This window comes from Neomonachus schauinslandi, chromosome 12 (assembly GCF_002201575.2).
Source record: "Neomonachus schauinslandi chromosome 12, ASM220157v2, whole genome shotgun sequence".
Taxonomy (NCBI): Eukaryota; Metazoa; Chordata; class Mammalia; order Carnivora; family Phocidae; genus Neomonachus; species Neomonachus schauinslandi.
The window spans coordinates 30,258,452-30,277,049 of NC_058414.1; the positions used below are offsets into that span (position 1 = coordinate 30,258,452).

Here is an 18,598-nt window from a genome sequence, read left to right on the forward strand (position 1 = left end):
AACACCCAAAGAACAAAGAATCCAATCAAGAAATGGGCAGAAGACACGAACAGACATTTTTCCAAAGAAGACATCCAAATGGCCAACAGACACATGAAAAAGTGCTCAATATCGCTCGGCATCAGGGAAATCCAAATCAAAACCTCAATGAGATACCACCTCACACCAGTCAGAATGGCTAAAATTAACAAGTCAGGAAACGACAGATGTTGGCGGGGATGCGGAGAAAGGGGAACCCTCCTCCACTCTTGGTGGGAATGCAAGCTGGTGCAGCCACTCTGGAAAACTGTATGGAGGTTCCTCAAAATGTTGAAAATAGAGCTACCATATGATCGGGCAATTGCACTACTGGGTATTTACCCCAAAGATACAAAAGTAGGGATCTGAAAGGGTACGTGCACCCCGATGTTTATAGCAGCAATGTCCACAATAGCCAATCTGTGGAAAGAGCCAAGATGTCCATCGACAGATGAATGGATAAAGAAGAAGTGGTATATATATACAATGGAATATTATGCAGCCATCAAAAGGAATGAGATCTTGCCATTTGCAACGACGTGGATGGAACTGGAGGGTATTTTGTTGAGTGAAATAAGTCAAACAGAGAAAGACATGTATCATATGACCTCACTGATATGAGGAATTCTTAATCTCAGGAAACAAACTGAGGGTTGCTGGAGTGGGGTGGGGGGTGGGAGGGATGGGGTGACTGGGCGATAGACACTGGGGAGGGTATGTGCTCTGGTGAGCGCTGTGAATTGTGCAAGACTGTTGAATCTCAGATCTGTACCTCTGAAACAAATAATGCAATATATGTTAAGAAAAAAAAAAAAGAAGACAGCAGGAGGGGAAGAATGAAGGGGGGGAAATCGGAGGGGGAGACGAACCATGAGAGACGATGGACTCTGAAAAACAAACTGAGGGTTCTAGAGGGGAGGGGGGTGGGGGGATGGGTTAGCCTGGTGGTGGGTATTGAGGAGGGCACATTCTGCATGGAGCCCTGGGTGTTATGCACAAACAATGAATCATGGAACACTTCATCTAAAACTAATGATGTAATGTATGGGGATTAACATAAGAATAAAAAAATTTAAAAAATTAAAAAAAGAAAAAAAGAAAATTAGATGAGACAGTACACTGAAAAAGTTGTACTTATCATTAAATTTCTTTAATGAATAAACTACATGTTCTAAGTAGAAGAAGAAGCTCTGTCAATATCTCCTGTCCACACAAAGATCTGAGGTACCATAAAATCCTACTAGTCCCCTCTTCTAAAGAGCGATTTTGTTTAAAAAAAAATATGCTTTTAAAAATATATACACACACTTAAGCATGTATGTGTATACATGTATATATACATATATGTGTATTTGTATATATACAACGATATATCTACAACATATATGCACATATATGACATATATGTTGTACGTATATACATGTATGTACATGTGTACAACATATATAAACGATATACATATAAATTTATATAGAATAATCCTGTTAATGATATCTAATGTCACAACCGTATAAAATGAAATGATTATCGAGAGAGTAACAATGTCACTTGACAGAGAGAGAAAGAGAGAGCACTGGAAAGCAAGTGTGATTAAGGGAAGGTAGGAAGGAGAGAACACATCTTTCAGCACAGCTAAATAATTCCCCAGCATCCCTAGCTCATGGTAAAAATGTTGAGTTCCAGAGAAGCCGTTCTTGTCAGAAGGTAGCCAGAGGCCTAAAGTTTAATTCTCCCATCCACAGCCATATGGAAGGAAATGTTACATAGTCAATACAAGAGAACAGGAAGGATTACAGCCCAAAGATAAAGATTTTGCATCTTCTCAAAACAATTTAACATTCCACCAGTGTTGTCACAGGCAAAGCTAATAATCTCCTAAAGAAAGGAAGAAATTACAGCACAGGTAATAAAGTCAATAATATTGTAATAACTACGCATGGTGACAGAGGGTAATTACAGTTACTGTGGTGAACATTTCATCATATATATATAATTGTCAAATCACTATGTTGTACACCTAAAACTGCTGTATTATATGTCAACTATACTTCAATTCTAAAAATTTTTTTAAAAGGTAGGAATTACTAAGGAGCTTTCCATTTTATGTATTTAACCTACTCTGTCTTATAGGAGATAAGAGAGTATCTAATTGAAGATTACACATTCTTCCTTTCAGAGGAGAAGAAAAATTAAGCTAAAACTACCCATTAAAAATTAGAGAAAGGTTTGTAGAAATACCACTGTCTTGAATGTTATAGATATATTATTAGAAAACTGATTTGTTTTTCTATTAATGGCTTTGCTGCATTTTTGCACATGGTATTTATTATGTCCTAAGAGCAATTATTTTAACCTCATGAAAACTGAGCTACATTATCTGTATGACCATCCAAAAAAAAAAAAAAAAACTCTTTTGCAATTTGCTGATCTATAATCCCAATCAGTACCAAGATTACCCCCCACCTTCTTTCTGGAAAAAAGCAACTACATGCTTAAGTACTCAGCCAAGATCCAGAGACTCCTTTGGATTCTTACTTGTTACAGCCATCCGGCCTGCTGTCAGAAGGGCCGACCACAGTGTCCATGAATGTCGCAATGTTGGAAAATCCAGCTGGCAATTCGTCCCATTCATCAAATTTGATGCCACTGCCCAAGGAATAGGTACCTTCGCCACACTTACTGCATACCTGGTTCTTCATTTCTAGATACTCTCCCGAAGCACAGGAGAAAGCTGGAAGGCAGAAGAATGCAGAATGCATTAGTCACTGCATTCCACCATGAATTTTGTCACCAGAATTATTTTTATAAAGCTCTGATCATGCCACACCCTAATCAAAGCTTTCTAAAATTGTCCTTATTACTACATACGCTTCATAATCTGGCCCCAACCTATTTTCCCAGGCTCATCCCTTGCCCCATCCTCTTCCAACCCTAACAAAATTCCTATCATTCCCAAAATATTTCATCCCCTCTCTCTCTCTGCTGTGTTCTTTCTCCAGAGATGCTAACCAATCCATCTGTTCTACTTGCAAAATTCCCGTTCCTAACCCCAAAATGACCCTCTTCATAAGACCTCCCTGCCCCCACCAGGCAGTCAGCTCGCTGGTCAGTTGTACCTCCTTCTGTGCTCCTACAATATTCTTCTCATAGTACCTGCATTAAAGTGCGCGTGTGGGCATGCGCGCGCACAAACACACACACACACACACACACACACACACACACACACACACACGAGGTGAGGTATACATGTATCAGTTGATGTGAGACTGAGCTTCCAGAAAACAAGGATCATTATTTTTGGATCCCTAATTCCATCTGGCAAATACTAAGTCCAAATAAAAGGTTGATCCAGTAAATGAGAACTAAATATAAAGGGGTAATAGGAGGGCAGTGTTTCTCATGCAATAGCCAAATCGGTATCTCCACTTTTTCAACATTCACGACTCTGATCTAGTCATTTCTACAACCTACATCTTATTACTGATGTCAAGCTCTGGGCTAATTCGGAGAACTAACTATAACCAGAGACAGCAGGCATGGGCATTGTGAAGAATAGTTGACACAGTTACAGAAAAGAAGGTAGCTCCGCCCCTAAGTTATCAGTCATTCAACAAATGCAAATCTATGGCCCCCAAGCGGGGGGCTCTGTGTTCAAAGTGCTATTAGTGACTCAAACACAGCAAAGGGCTTTCTAATCATTTAATCAGGATATTAAAGAAACAAGAACAAAATAAAACCTCGCAATTATTAGATAAAGGAAACTAAGTCTCTCAACAGAGTGAAGGAACAGAGCCTCACATTTAGATACATTCTTCTTTCATAATACACTTGGAAACTTAGCGAGAAAGACAAACAAGTTAATTTTGAAAAACTAAAGAATTAGAGCTAAAACTCACAGCTGTCTACTTATTTATCCACTGAAAAATTATAATGTTTTTCTTCAGAAAATCTTATGATGCTGTACAATGAAATTCTAACTCTCAAATCAACATCCCACAATTAGTAAAACATCAGAAAATAAGAAAAGGTTAGGCAAAGAATAGTGCATGCTGGCCACAAGTTCAAAACTATCCGGGGACCAGGATGTACCACTTCTTGTGACCTTAAGTGAGTTACTTCACCTCTTTGGGGTCCTCAGTTTATCTCTCTAAAAAATGAGATAATAATCATAGTACTGGGCACCTGGGTGGCTCAGATGGTTAAGCATCTGCCTTTGGCTCAGGTCATGATCCCAGGGTCCTGGGATCGAGCCCCGCGTCGGGCTCCCTGCTAGACGGGGAGCCTGCTTCTCCCTCTGCCTCTGCCTCTCTCTCTCTCTCACTCACTCCCATGAATAAATACATAAAACAAACAAACAAAAAATAATAATCATAGCACTGCTTCATATGGCTATACTAATTCAATAAAATAATGTATAAAGTGCTTAGCATAGTGCCTGGTATTTAATAAACACTCATTACGTGCTATTATTATCACTACCGGCACTACGAGCAGAGAAACACAGCAATGGAAAAAAATTTATTTCACTTTCTATCGTTTACAGAGCTTCTAGAAAACTGATAAATACTATAATAAATAAACCAAGCACCAACATTACACTAAATCAAGGGTCAGCAAACTCCAGCTCACAGGCCAAATCCAGGCTGCCTGTCTTTGTAAATAAAGTTTTATTGAAACACAGTCACAACCGTTCATTTACATATTGTCTATGGCTGCTTTTGTACCACAGTGGCAGAGCTGAATAGTCGAAGCAGAGACTATACCACCTGCTGGGATATACATTATAATTTTTCAGTGGATAAATACTGAAAATACTTACTTTCTGATAACATAATTTTTGAAGATAGTTTTGTCTAGTGTCCTAAACTGAACTTTTAATTAATAAGGAGTAATAGGGGCGCCTGGGTGGCTCAGTCGTTAAGTGTCTGCCTTCAGCTCAGGTCATGATCCCAGGGTCCTGGGATCAAGCCCCTCATTGGGCTCCCTGCTCAGCGGGAAGCCTGCTTCTCCCTCTCCCACTCCCCCTGCTTGTGTTCCCTCTCTCGCTGTGTCTCTGTCAAATAAATAAATAAAATCTTTAAAAAAAAAAAAATAAGGAGTAATATTTTGTAAGTTGCTATAAAGGACTCTAGAAGCTAAGAAGATTGTGCTGTGTCATTTCAGAGTGTTCATTGCCCTGTTAAAATCATTGAGAAGAGCCTCAGTTCTTTCAGAGGTGCTTCCTTCTCTAAGACCAGAAGGAAAGTTGAAAGATAAAGTTGACAGTGAATGTTTTGAGTATTTATTACACAGTCAGTTCTTTTTATTCATGGTAAAATCCAGGGTTAGGCTCCTGTGAGACTCTGGTCACAGTACCTTCAGAAACAGATCAACACATAATCTTGTTTTATGTGTGTTTCAGTTGAAAAAAGATCTTATTTAATGTACATTGTTAATTCATTACCATTGAACTTACGGCCAACAGCACTACAACTCATCCTTGAACTAAACTTATTTAACCCACGTATTTTCTCCACAAGGCACATCACAGCCTTCTTGCACTTACAGCACTTCACCACATTTAGGGGCCATTTGAGATGGCAAAATCACCAATAAAAAGTATAAAAATGCAGAAAAAAGTGGCATTAAATAGATTGTGAAAAGGACACTTGTTAACACTATGAGAAATAAGGCAGAATGTCACTTGTTTGACCTCAGCTGAGACCATATGATCAGATGACTCCAATTTTTAAAGCTCTGTATATGTCAACAAATGACTGTGAAAGTATTATTTGTACTGATATGGGCGGGGGGGGGTCACAAATTTTATAAAGTAGGTGAATTTGCAAATATGGAATCCATAAATAATTGGGAGCAACATGTTTATAACAGACCTGTGAAGAAGAAAGATAGTATGCCCATTTACCAGATGAGGACAATGAGACACGGTACATTTAAATAACCCAATTAGGAGGGTACTCATTAACAAGTGGCAAAACTAATATTCAAATTTAGGTTTGATTCCAAAGCAGGTGCCCCAAGAAAATTCAACTTAGGCAATTATTATAATTGATGCAAAAAAGGTCAAGCAGTTTCAAATGAGTCCATTATTATATTTGACATCATTCTCCATTTCCTGTCTCGAACTGCTGAATAATATTCATTATTGTACATATTGAGCAATAACCATTCCCCAACCTCAGATACCTTGTGGAATTTTTAATGTATCACTCCTAAAACACACATTCATGAAATATTTTAGCAAGCTGCTAACTTCCTTAAGTCTCAATATCCTCGTCTATGAAAGGAAGATAGTAATAACATCTATCTCAAAGAACTGCTGTGGGATTCAATGACCTATTCCACATGAAGCATTTAGCAGTGTACCTGACATAAAGCACTCAATATATGTTAGAAGTAATTATTAATAATACAATTCAGGGGTCTGGGACAATAAGAATTCTGACACTGGCCTGATGATTTTTCATCTCTTAAGAATAATTACGTGATCAAAGCTAGTCAAATGGGTATGGGGCCTTTAATGATACAGGGGAACTAAATAGTCTAAACCTTTTTGTATTTTATTTTATTTTTTCAAAGATTTTATTTATTTATTTGACAGAGAGAGACACAGCGAGAGAGAGAACACAAGCAGGGGGAGTGGGAAGCAGGCTGGGAGCCGGGTGGGGCTCAATCCCAAGAACTTGGGATCATGACCTGAGCCGAAGGCAGATGCTTAATAACTAAGCCACCCAGGTGCCCCACCTTTTTGTATTTTAATCATTTGTTATTCCTCAATCTTTTTTCCACCCTGGAAGCCAGCTCTCAAGCCACATGTCAAAGGAAGAGCCACACGTTCTTGTTAAATACAATTTACTCCATGAGATTATGTCAGCACGGACTGCCCACCTCTTTAGGCAGTCACCAACGATGACCAGCTTTCCCTTTTCTAGTATTCCATCTTAGCCGCATCCACTTTCTACTTCAACACTGTTTTCTTGGCCTTTGATTTTTAGTTGGATTATAAAAGTTTCTACAATCTTAGGCATGACACTCTTTAAATTCAGATTTCTTTGGAGTGTAACATAGGACACTTTCAACAAAAGCAGAATGATAGACAGTTGTTGTAAGTGGTTGTTTTAACTGTTGTAAATGTCAGTTGACTAGGTTTCATTTGAACAATTAATCATTTCTAAAATAAATATGATTTTTCTTCAACAACCTCAAAATTCTAGAGTATCTGAATTGAATTAAAGTTAAGCAGACTCCAAAGTTCTGCCGTAAGAACAGAAAAACCTGATTTGTGTAAGGTCACACACCACAAAACGGTGGGCTCAGTCTGGGATTTCACAATATTTTCCCTAAGTACCCAGAGAAAGAGTGATGTTAAAAGTCCATCCTCTTAAAGTCTAAATTGTAACCAAGAGGTCATGTGCTAAACTCAGTGTCCTTGTTCTCAGTTTTATGCCTCTCTTCTGACCTCGTTTTCTGCTACTGCGAATCTGTAAAGGTTGAAATATACAGGTGTGAAGAATCAGATATGGAAAAAAAGCATTTATATTCATCTGTCACCAACTAGCAAAAGGCTGGCACAATTTACTTAACCCTCTGTGCCTTCATTTGTTCACATTCCAATGAGAATACCACTTTGCTTCCTCCCTCATAGGATTGCTGAGGTCCCATGAGACACTGGAAACCACTCTGACAGTGAAAAGGGACATATAAATTCAAAGCATCACTATTATCATGCAACCACCCAGTACAATGTACTAAATAACAGCTACTGAATTAATCATTTCTATGCTGATTATCATCTATGATTTATGCCTAACAATAAAGAATATCTACTTAATCTTCTCACCACAAGGGCCTTTTAATTTTGCCTTTTCTTCCTCCAGAGACCTCATGCTTTGAAAGATGATAACTATCAATTACATTTATTTATAATTCATCCATTTTTCTATTTAATTCAAGATTATTCATTACTGAAATTTGTTTTCTAAACAGTAAACAGTAATAATAAATAATAATAAAAGAATTTTCAATTATTTTTTAATTTTTTTTTTTTTAAGTAGACGCCATGCTGGGCCCAAACTCACGATCCTGAGATCATGACCTGAGCCAAAATCAAGAGTTCGATGCTTAACCAACTGAGCCACCCAGGTACCCCAAGAACTTTCAATTTTTAATGAGATGCTGATGAATTAGGAAGCGTATACAATGTCATTACAAGTAAGTATCTGGGAATCATACTATATTACAGGAAGTCATTCAACAACTACTTCTTGAGTACCTAGTATTCGGTTGGCAAATGCTAGACACCAAGGGTATTTTGGAAACAATCCCTACTCTGATGGAGTTTCTATTCTAATCTAGTCTAGATTTATCGTCCTCAAAATAGATTCAAAATTTATATCCACTAAGCTAAAGTCACTGTAAAATCTATCTTAACTGTTAACTTAATAGCTAAATAAAAAATAATTATATACATTTATGAGAAATAAATAATTAAATCAATTCTAGAAATAAGACAAGCAAATATGCCTCTTTTTCTTCAGTTGTTTAGTTTCATTTAAATAAGATCAATAGAGTAAGTTTAAAAAATAAGGTTAAAGCTGTAGACACTGCTATTATTGACCACACCACAAGGATACTCTTGCAACCATTCTAATTCACTGCCATTGAGGGCAGTAAAAACAAGGACAATAATGCATAGATTTATAGATCTCAACGATAAATTTTAACTTCATTAATCATTCAGCCCATCAATTATCATTATCAAATAATTAAAACTTCAACTGCCTACCAGGTTTATTATTATAATTCTCACAGAAAACAAAAGAAAGTAGAAAATTGCATCTATGAGAAATCTAACACAATATTGAGCCCAGCAAATCCAAGCTCTTCTTTTTCCTCTCTCAGTGCTAGTGATGAAGAAAAGAATGGAACACGACCTTTTTAAGTTCCTATTTGTGAAATTCTTAAAAAAAGAAAACTGTTTTTATATCTCATTTTCTAAAAATGAAGGGGAAACATATAAACAAGTGCATTAATACAAACCAGTTCTGGCTCATGTTCTCTAATGCCCTGTTCTCTGAGAAGAGTATTTAGTGAAAGCCTGCCTCTACATCTCTGAAAACGAATTCTCACCTGTAACATCCTTTCCAGTGAATGGGTCCTCACACAGCCCGTCAGGTAGGGCTATATGACTGTCCCTGTGCTTCTTCAAGGGGACTGATGGGCCAGAATATCCATCCCCCTCCTCCCCACCAAAAAAAAAAAAAAACAAAAAAAGCACCAATTCCTGCCCGGAAAAACAATCCATAAAACATGAGAGATAACAATCCCCATTAAATGAGTTTCCAACTTTTTAACAGAGAGCTAACTAAGATAGTTTTCATCTTTAAAAAAAAAAAAAAACTAATGGATTTTATTGTGGCTTCCTGACCTAAATGTTTGATGGGGGAGAAGACCAATTCCAGTCCATCGGGCACAAGATGACGTAAGTTTTACAGAAAAAAAGTACAACCAAGAAGGTCAGGGGAAGGAAAACGTTCAGAGTACTTGATGAGGTCACCAAAGGGGGCAGAACAATGCATTTGTGAAATCAGTTTTCTCAACTTTCAATTATGTCCTAACACTTTGATTCTTATCATCCTGAACTTTTCCTCTTTCTTAGAAGGTGTCGGTCACCCTCTACTTCCTAATAATCTTACTACCCTTGATTCTGCAATTTTGAGGGCTGAGTTCTCTCATCTCCTCATAAAACGTGTTCTTCAGAGAACCTCCCTCAACCGTAGCTCCACCAAACACCGCAACTGATGTCAAGCCTGATTTTGGAGCTGTTCTTTTCATAATCCTGTTCACTCAGGCCTTTCACCTGCCATTGGTGTGTTGCTGAGCCCATTAACTTCAACATCCTTCCCACCTGGAACTTGAGGCATCAACATTCCAAAGCCTACTGAGGACAAAATGTTCCTGTCCTTTTCCATACAGAATGAATTTTCACAAATCTGATCAGATCTCTGTGTTTCACCTATAGAATGAAACAGCGAAGTCAGTCTCTAATTGAGGATATCCCAGGTATCTATTCCACAAACATTCCAGGGTTTTGGAGCTTTCTGAGGAGTCTTGAGAGGGTTATAACTTCATCTCTTGGGATGAATGAAAAAGGACTCTATTCTAAATTAAGAATTTCTATAGTTGAAGAAAGTACCAATTTTTTTCCTAATACTCATTGAATAATGAAAGTATACTATATGTATTAAGCACCAACAACACTCTAGGCACAGGGGAAAAAAAACACTAACTAAACAACTTCTCATTGTATATGAGGATATAACTACAAATGTGCCCTAAATTCTGAATGTTACTCTTTTACCTTTCAGAGAAATATATACCATTAAGAATGAAATCTACAACCAGATCATTAATCCATTAAAATTACCCACAAAGCAATATATCTGAGCCTTTGCATGCTGTTTTTTTAAATCATTTTGGTTATCCATATATAACTTGCATCACAATTCAGACAACAGATAAATGTTAGGGGAGCATGGATGCCTCAAGAAGGGGGGCTAACACTTGTTCAGTACATGCTATAGTATATTCCAAAGAGTCAGGACACCATAGAAGTTAAGAACATGAACCCAGGAGCTAGACTGCCTGGGTTCAAATCCCCATTCTGCCAAGTACCTACTTCACAAGGTTGTGGTGATGCAGAGATGAATTTGAGTGAATACATGTAAAGTCGTTACAAATGTGCCTGGCATGTAGCAAATAATGATTGGCTGTAAATTACCATTTAACATTATTATTATTACTATTAAGTTATATTATAATTATGATTCCTGGCACTATAGGTTATATTTATCACCTCATTTAACTCCCTCAGACACCCATGAATAGCTGTCTCCAGCTCAGAGTCCTTGGTATGACACACAGGAGCCTGTGAGATCTGCCAGAAACTCTGTCCCCTCTCATACTCTCCCCAACAGCCAGCCACGTGGCTCTCACAAAGCACCCAGGGAGACCCAGTGCTGCCCCCAATCTGTACCTCTGCCCATGTTTCCTATGCCTCAAATGCCACTTTGCATTGCTGAAGTCTAGAACTTCTTTTGGGGTTTGCTTCAGAGATCCTCAGAGAATTAGTATTTATGGCCCATTAAATATGGCATTTATTGACTCAGTCCTCAGTAAGGATTTTTCACATGAACAATCTTTCAGTAATAATTCTTCGTAACAATTCTTTCTCAGTAACAATTTTTCATATGAACCTGCCAAGGCTTACATAATTTTTCAAGGTTATTCAGCTGGTAACAGATGACTCTGAACTTCAAATTTACACCTGCTTCACTGTGAGCCCTCTTCCTGTGAGTGGAAGTCATCCATCTCTCCTTGGTAAGATCACCTTGGGTATTTCTATCTTTCATTCACTCTACCCCTATACCATAAGTAACTTTCTTATCTGCTCCCTTGTTACATTCAAAGGTCATGGAAAACAGCAATCTTTTTAAGTTTATATTTGGATGCCTATTGTCAAGAACATAGGAAATGATGCTTGTTCAGGGAATGAATTAAAGCTCAATAAATAGCTGTGAACTAAATATTCTGCCCAAGACATACAAGTTGGTTGCAGAGCTGGGATTTAATCTCAGGTGTATACCACACGTGACCATCATCACCCACGGGAGGTCTTTAACGAGACACCAGTATAGTAAGGCTGCAAATGAACCTTGCAGAGCAAAGAAATTACATGAAATTAGTTCATTCTGGTATAAATAATACCATATAAAAATTTACTAAATTAGAGGCGCCTGGATGGCTCAGTCAGTTAAGCCTCCAACTCTTGGTTTCAGCTCAGGTCATGATCTCAAGATCCTTAAATTGAGCCCTGCATCAGGCTCTGTGCTCAGTGCATGGAGCCTGCTTGTCCCTCTCCCTCTGCTTCTCCCCCCATGCTCTCTCTCTCTAGAATAAATAAAATCTTTTTAAAAAAATTACTAAATTAGCCAGGCACGTGTGTTTACACCTGTGTTTTCCAAAAATCGTATCTGCAGAAATTAGCCTGTGGGGTCCAAATACACATTAGATAAAAGAGGCCTGTAATCAACTAAACTTAGCAAACTCTGAGTAAAACAGGATGCACTTAACACACAGGAAATGTTCTATAAATGTTTATTAGGTTTCTCAGAGACTTTAATCTGAGAATGTTCACTGCATCCCTTCGTGAGGGGATTCACCATTTTCCAAATTTACTCGTATTTCACCAAAGAAAACCCTGAAACACTTTTTGTTTCTATGAAGTACTTCTTGGGGTTAGTAATCCGTCGAACAGACTCACGGCATGGTATGCGATTGGCACTTAGCACCATGTACTCAGGGCGCCCATGTGTACTTGCTCCTGTACCAGTAAGTGCTTTTCACACAACAGTAACAGACTAGGAGTGGAATCCTGGGGAAAAACCTACACTAGCAAGAGCTACAGTGCCAAGGAATGGATTTCTCAATCTCCCATTCAGAGAGCTAAAACCAACTCTCTCTCTCTCAGAGAATCGGTCCTCTTCCTTCACTTCTAAACTGAAATCAAAAGCTGTTGACCCGGGCGCCTGGGTGGCTCAGTTGGTTAAGCGACTGCCTTCGGTTCAGGTCATGATCCTGGAGTCCCAGGATCGAGTCCCGCATCAGGCTCCCTGCTCGGCGGGGAGTCTGCTTCTCCCTCTCCCACTCCCCCTGCTTGTGTTCCCTCTCTCGCTGTGTCTCTCTCTGGCAAATAAACAAATAACATCTTTAAAAAAAAGCTGTTGACCCAAACTGTCATGAGTTACTCTGCTTATAAATGTGTAACAATACAGGTCTGAGAGAAATCAAGAAAAAGGAAAAAAAAATTCATATTCGACTTTTTTCCTACTCTGTACATTAGCACTTTTTGATCCAAGAAAACCAAATATTAGAACTTTATATAAATACTAAAGTACAAGATTAAGAATGCCCACAAGACTATGACCGATTTGATGACAATATGTCAAATGGAATCACAGCTATCTTAGTCATCCTCAATTAGAAAAGTGTGTTATGGTTGTACTCGAAGTCACACACTGACTAACATTTGAGGGAGTAAGCAATAGAAGCTAACTCCCAAGAGGAAGAGATGTCTCATTATGTTTATCCCCCCCTTCAGTGCTCTAGACTTGTCTGAAAATATGTAAGGACATAGAGGAATTCTCTTCCCATCCTCAGTAGCCAGGCTTTTCTTTCTTCCTTCCTTTTTTTTTTTTTTTAAAGATCTTATTTAATTAATTTATTTATTTGAGAGAGAGAGAGAGCGCAGGGGGAAGATCAGAGAGAGAGGGACAAGCAGACTCCACGCACTGAGCACGGAGACCGACGCGGGTCTCGATCCCATGACCCTGAAATCATGACCTGAGCTGAAATCACCAGTCAGACAACGCTTAACAGACTGAGCCACCAGGTGCCCCCAAGCTTTTATTTCTAAAGTTTGGATGAGTTTGAAACAAAAGGGCCTTTTCTCCAGCAAGACAGTGGTAGAGAGAAAGGAAGAGAGAAGACAGAGGGGGAGGGAGGGAAGGAGAGAGGAAGGAAGGAAGAGATGAGGGATGAGAGAGAAGGTATCCCCACCCAGACAAGCATTCCAAAACATGTTGTTTCTGATGATCTAAGAAGGTCAAGGAGATCCCAGAGGGTTAAGGGAAGATTTTAGGGAAGTGACCCAACAGTAGAAAAGAGACAGAGTGGAGATAGGGGTTATCCTAGTTCTGGGGGGAGACAAGGAGTGCTGTAGTTCAGAAGTGGCATGCTATCTGAAAATTGTCTGAATGATGCCAAGACCTCACAGGATGGCGGATGCCCACCAACACAAGACTCTTGGCACCAGGGCTTCGGAGAAGAAGCACAGTTCTCTAAGCTAAGCCTGGAATTAGCAGACAGAAGGAGGGATATGAGGGCATCTCAGTGGCCTGCCCTTGGAGCAGTACTACCTAAGAGACTGAGGAGCTTTCCACAGCAGAGGGGACAGGAGGACGATGGGAGCCGGTGTCCGTTAATAACCAGAGGTTTCTCCATGCCGTTCCCTGAGCCCCAGTAAGCTTCCAGCTCACAACACAAACTTCATTAACTTCACTTAGAGAAGCCTTGTAGCCAGATTTTGTATGATTTTTTAAAATAACGATTATATAGTATAGCTTGCCCATTGATTTTCTAAAAAATTTACAACTGCTACCTCAACATTCCTATAAGCCTTTTCCTAAGGAAAGGCTGTACTGCTTCCTTTTGATAAGAAAGAAAAAAATCTCCCCAATTACATTCTGAAGGATCTACAGCAATTTCACCTGACGCCAAACTCTGGGTCTGACTTCATTTAGAGACATTGGGATATGGGGAAATTAAGTCCTACACAATCCTTGCCCTAGATAGTCTTCACTCATTTGAAGCTGCCACATGCCATAGTTTTATTTTCTTTTTCTCTGTGACCCAACTGCTGGGCCATATCATTATGGCATAACTGCTGAGTCTAGCACCTATGGGCATCACTCGCCATCCAAGGTCTTGGCATTGTTCAGACACGGCTTGCAAGAAGCACGCCATTCCTGAACCAGGATGCTTTTACCCTCCTTTGTCCTCGAAGCACAAGAGTGCCTACAATCTTCCCTTGACGATATCCACCAACAGTGCTTTACATCTCCCACATGGGGCCCTGCAAGGCCCACCATCCTGAAGTGGCAGTCTAAATCAGTGGGTAAGGGACAGGCTCTGGAATCAGACATATCTGGATTTGAATCCCAGATTTGCCACATCCTGGCTGTATGACCTGCGGTAAGGTACTTCTGATATCTATCTGAGAGGGTTGTTGTAAGGACACGATGGGACAAGCGCAGTGTTTAGCATACAGTCGGTACGTGAGAAATGATAGCTATTATTAGCAAGAGAAAGTCTAAGCCACTGAGGAAATACTCAGTTATTACCATAATTGCATCTGCAGGACTTTAATGGCTAGGAACATGGTAAGCACCATGTTTAATGCTATGAATTAACTGAGCTTCTAAGTTACTTAGATATGTGGTATTTGGGGGGCATTTTAAAATAATTTATATTTGTATGCATTTACCATGCAAGAAAAGAGTCACATTTTAGAGGCCAGACCAACGGTTTCTAGAGCAGACATAATCATATTATGCGGAAATCACTGAAAATTCAGATTTCAGACAAAACACCAACATAAAAAAATGTCCCCAGCCATCATATATTGTCCTTTTTAAAGTCAGTATCATTTTTAAAGTAAGTAGTATCATTTTTTTTTAAAGTAAGTAGTATCATTTTTAAAGTAATAACTAACAGAGACTGATGACTAGTCAATTTTTTTAGAAAAGTTCCAGCTAGAGTATCAGATTCATAACATTACCTGTGGAAGACTATAGTAAATAATGTGCAAAAAATAAAAAAAGTCCCTGGCCATCCTCAAATAGAAATAATTCTTATTGAAGCATCAATTCTATGACAGATTTTTGAACTTGAGGACAATAAATGTAATCAGTGGTATGCTATTATGTGTTTAACAACTAGCTCTTAGGGGAAGAGAGGCACGTAATTTGTAGTGTTCGCCAAATTCCATGGTGTAAAATACTCTGGCCAGGCCCACTTCGAACTAATAATCAGCTTTCAAAAAGCCAATGTTAGCACATCACCTACATAAGGAGCAGTGTTCGTAATGGTTAGGTAGTCCACTCCCGCCCCCAGGGTTGTTTACAAGGGAACCAAAGAATTAGCCCGCAAGTAAAAAGTAAATAGAGATAAATAATATACAGATTTTCTAGGAAAGTAACTGAAGCATTTTACAACAAGCTAACTCCATAGGTATTTTTTAGACTGTTTCCGTTTTGCACACAAATCCTCCCTTACTGAGAGCTGACATCTTTCTGCCCGAGATGCCCGAGAACACCCCAGCTTGTATTGTCTTATTCTATCTAATCTGACCCCACTATCCTCTTCAGTCTTGCTAGACTGAACTCTTTACCTGGCTACAGGGATCCCAGGTTCTCTCTGTAATCATTTAGTATCATTTACTAAAAATATTGGATTTCTCCTCTAATTTGCCCCAGGAGACTCCTGCTGTCTTCCTGTCTCCCTTTTTTCAGTAAACCCACCACCTATTAAGACTCCTCTCGCCAGTAAGAGAGACACATTCTATGAATGGGAAGGAATTAACTACCACTTAATAATTTGCTTATCTATCTGCTCTTTTATTTGGAAACAGAAAAACTAAGCTTTTAGGAAGACCATTTGAGAAATGGCAGGAAAACCAAAATAACCTCTCTTTGTCTGACTTTCAGCTTTGAACTCCAATCTACCCCAATACTACTTCACTGAAGGTACAAATCACTCACCAAATGAAAGGATTAAAAAAAGCAGAGCTTACAAATGAAAACAAATTGAATAACCTATTTCTCTATTCATTCATAATGTTGCCCTTCCAACCTGTTTACTGCTAAGACAAGCTACTGAATGTGATATTCATCAATTCTACCATCTCTCTGTAGGTGACACTAGAAAGACAAATTGCATGATCTCTTAGGCTTAACAAAAGAAACCCATCTGTGCATGGATGCTGGTGATGACAGCACAACAATGTGAATGTGCTTCATGCTGCTGATCTCTACACTTAAAAATGGTTGATATGGGGGCGCCTGGGTGGCTCAGTCAGTTAAGCATCTGCCTTCGGCTCAGATCATGATCCCAGGGTCCTGGGATCGAGCCCCGCATCGCTCCCTGCTCGGCGGGGAGCCTGCTTCTCCCTCTCCCACTCCCCCTGCTCGTGTTCCCTCTCCCGCTGTGTCTCTCTCTGTCAAATAAATAAATAAAATCTTTAAAAGAAAAATGGTTGAGATGGTAAATTTTGTTATATATATTTTCCCAAAGTTTTTGAAAACTTTTTTAAAATGTAAAGAAAAAAAATCCATTTAAGAGAGATTCTGCCACTCTGTCCTCCAAAGTTTCAACTGAGATGGTAAACCAGATTTCAAACAGTTTTTTTTTTTTAATAAATAAATAAAAACAGCATCCTCTAATTCTGCCTGTGTCTCATTACAGACTTCAAGCATAAGGGCACCGAGTGTTAAGAAGCTTTTGCTCTGCTAGACATCAATGGCCTACGTTCCTTTTCCCCAAAGTCTCTTATATTCATTTCCATTCACTTCATGGGCTGAAGGGATACAGTTTAATCAGGGGAACGAACGGTGCAAATGTCTGAACATACTGCATTCTTTGCCTCTCACGGGGTCGGGCAGGCCAGAGCAGTCCGCCGCGGAATTCGGGATGGCAACCCTCCACCTGGAGCCACTGCTGTCACATTCTGTGTATTCAAAGTGGTAATCGCTCTGCAAACAATCACAGAAACAAGCCTTTGTTAGAGTCAGTTTTCATGGGACAGCTGTGCTTTCTCCATCACCCCCAACCTGTGTGCCAGCCCGACTCCAAACTGTCCTCTCTGCTTGGCTCTCATTCTTACCCTCTTCCATGCACACCAAGCAGGGCTTTGTGTTTTGTTTTGTTTTATCAAAAATTATCAGGCCGGGGCGCCTGGGTGGCTCAGTCGGTTAAGCACCTGCCTTCGGCTCAGGTCATGATCCTGGGGTCCTGGGATCGAGCCCCACGTCCGGCTCCCTGCTCTGCGGGGAGCCTGCTTCTCCCTCTCCCTGCCGCTCTGCCTACTTGTGTTCTCTATCTCTCTGTCAAATAAATAAATAAAAATCTTAAAAAAAAAAAAAAATTATCAGGCCAGGCAGTGAGTAGGCACTGCGGACAGGATGACGGACAGTCAATGCGCTCAAGCTGTGACCACTGACCTTTAGTCTCACCTTCCCGAAAAGGCTACACTTCCCTAGTTCTCTTGCAGATTTTTTAAGTTCCAAATAATTGATAGATAGGATTCTAAGAGCTAAATAATCCTCGGACACGGAATGCCATCACTGTCCCCAGTTTTTCAAAGAAAGAAAGAACTATTCCCACCGACCTAATTCCCACTCTGTTTAAAATTTAATAATTTTAAAGCAGGTATAATAATTAATCATCCAAATGCTAGTAAAGGACAAGCAGTTTTTTAAGCACCATACACATCCACCACAGCAGGCTGCCATCAATCACAGACTATAAAAGAGACATTTATTACAAATGCCAAATTAAGACCAACCCACTTATCTCTAGCCTCTGGATGCTTTGAAATTTTCACAATGACCCCCCCCTGGTCCAAGCACATTACATGTGTGAGATGCTTGAGCTGAGGGGGAACAAGGACACAGTGTCATTGGAGCATTTTGAGAATGAAAGAAATTCTAAACCTTCCCCCAAATATTTTCAGTTCAATATCTTATTTATTCAGTTTAATATCCTGGACAATGCCGTTTGGATTCACCCACTCTATTTTGCCTCCCTTGTATCAGTGACCAAAGAGAACAGAAATATCAAGTCATATCAACATCAGGAAATGAGGTATAAGGTGAGGAGGTGTGTGTGTGTGTGTGTGTGTGTGTGTGTTTGCGAGTGTGTGCATGCATGGGCATGCCTATACATGGAAAGAATACCACT

At 39.4% G+C, this 18,598-nt stretch overlaps 1 protein-coding gene across 1 annotated transcript in view; it reads right to left on the reverse strand.

Annotated features, from left to right (window-relative positions):
• Positions 1-2,733, reverse strand: part of ELAPOR2 (endosome-lysosome associated apoptosis and autophagy regulator family member 2) — a 46,271-nt gene extending 43,538 nt beyond the window's left edge. The window contains exon 1 of the mRNA XM_044920222.1: positions 2,555-2,733. Within this exon, the coding sequence (XP_044776157.1) occupies positions 2,555-2,718 (164 nt within the window). The 5' untranslated portion in view covers positions 2,719-2,733. The remainder of the gene's footprint in view (positions 1-2,554) is intronic.
• Positions 2,734-18,598: the final 15,865 nt, after the last annotated feature.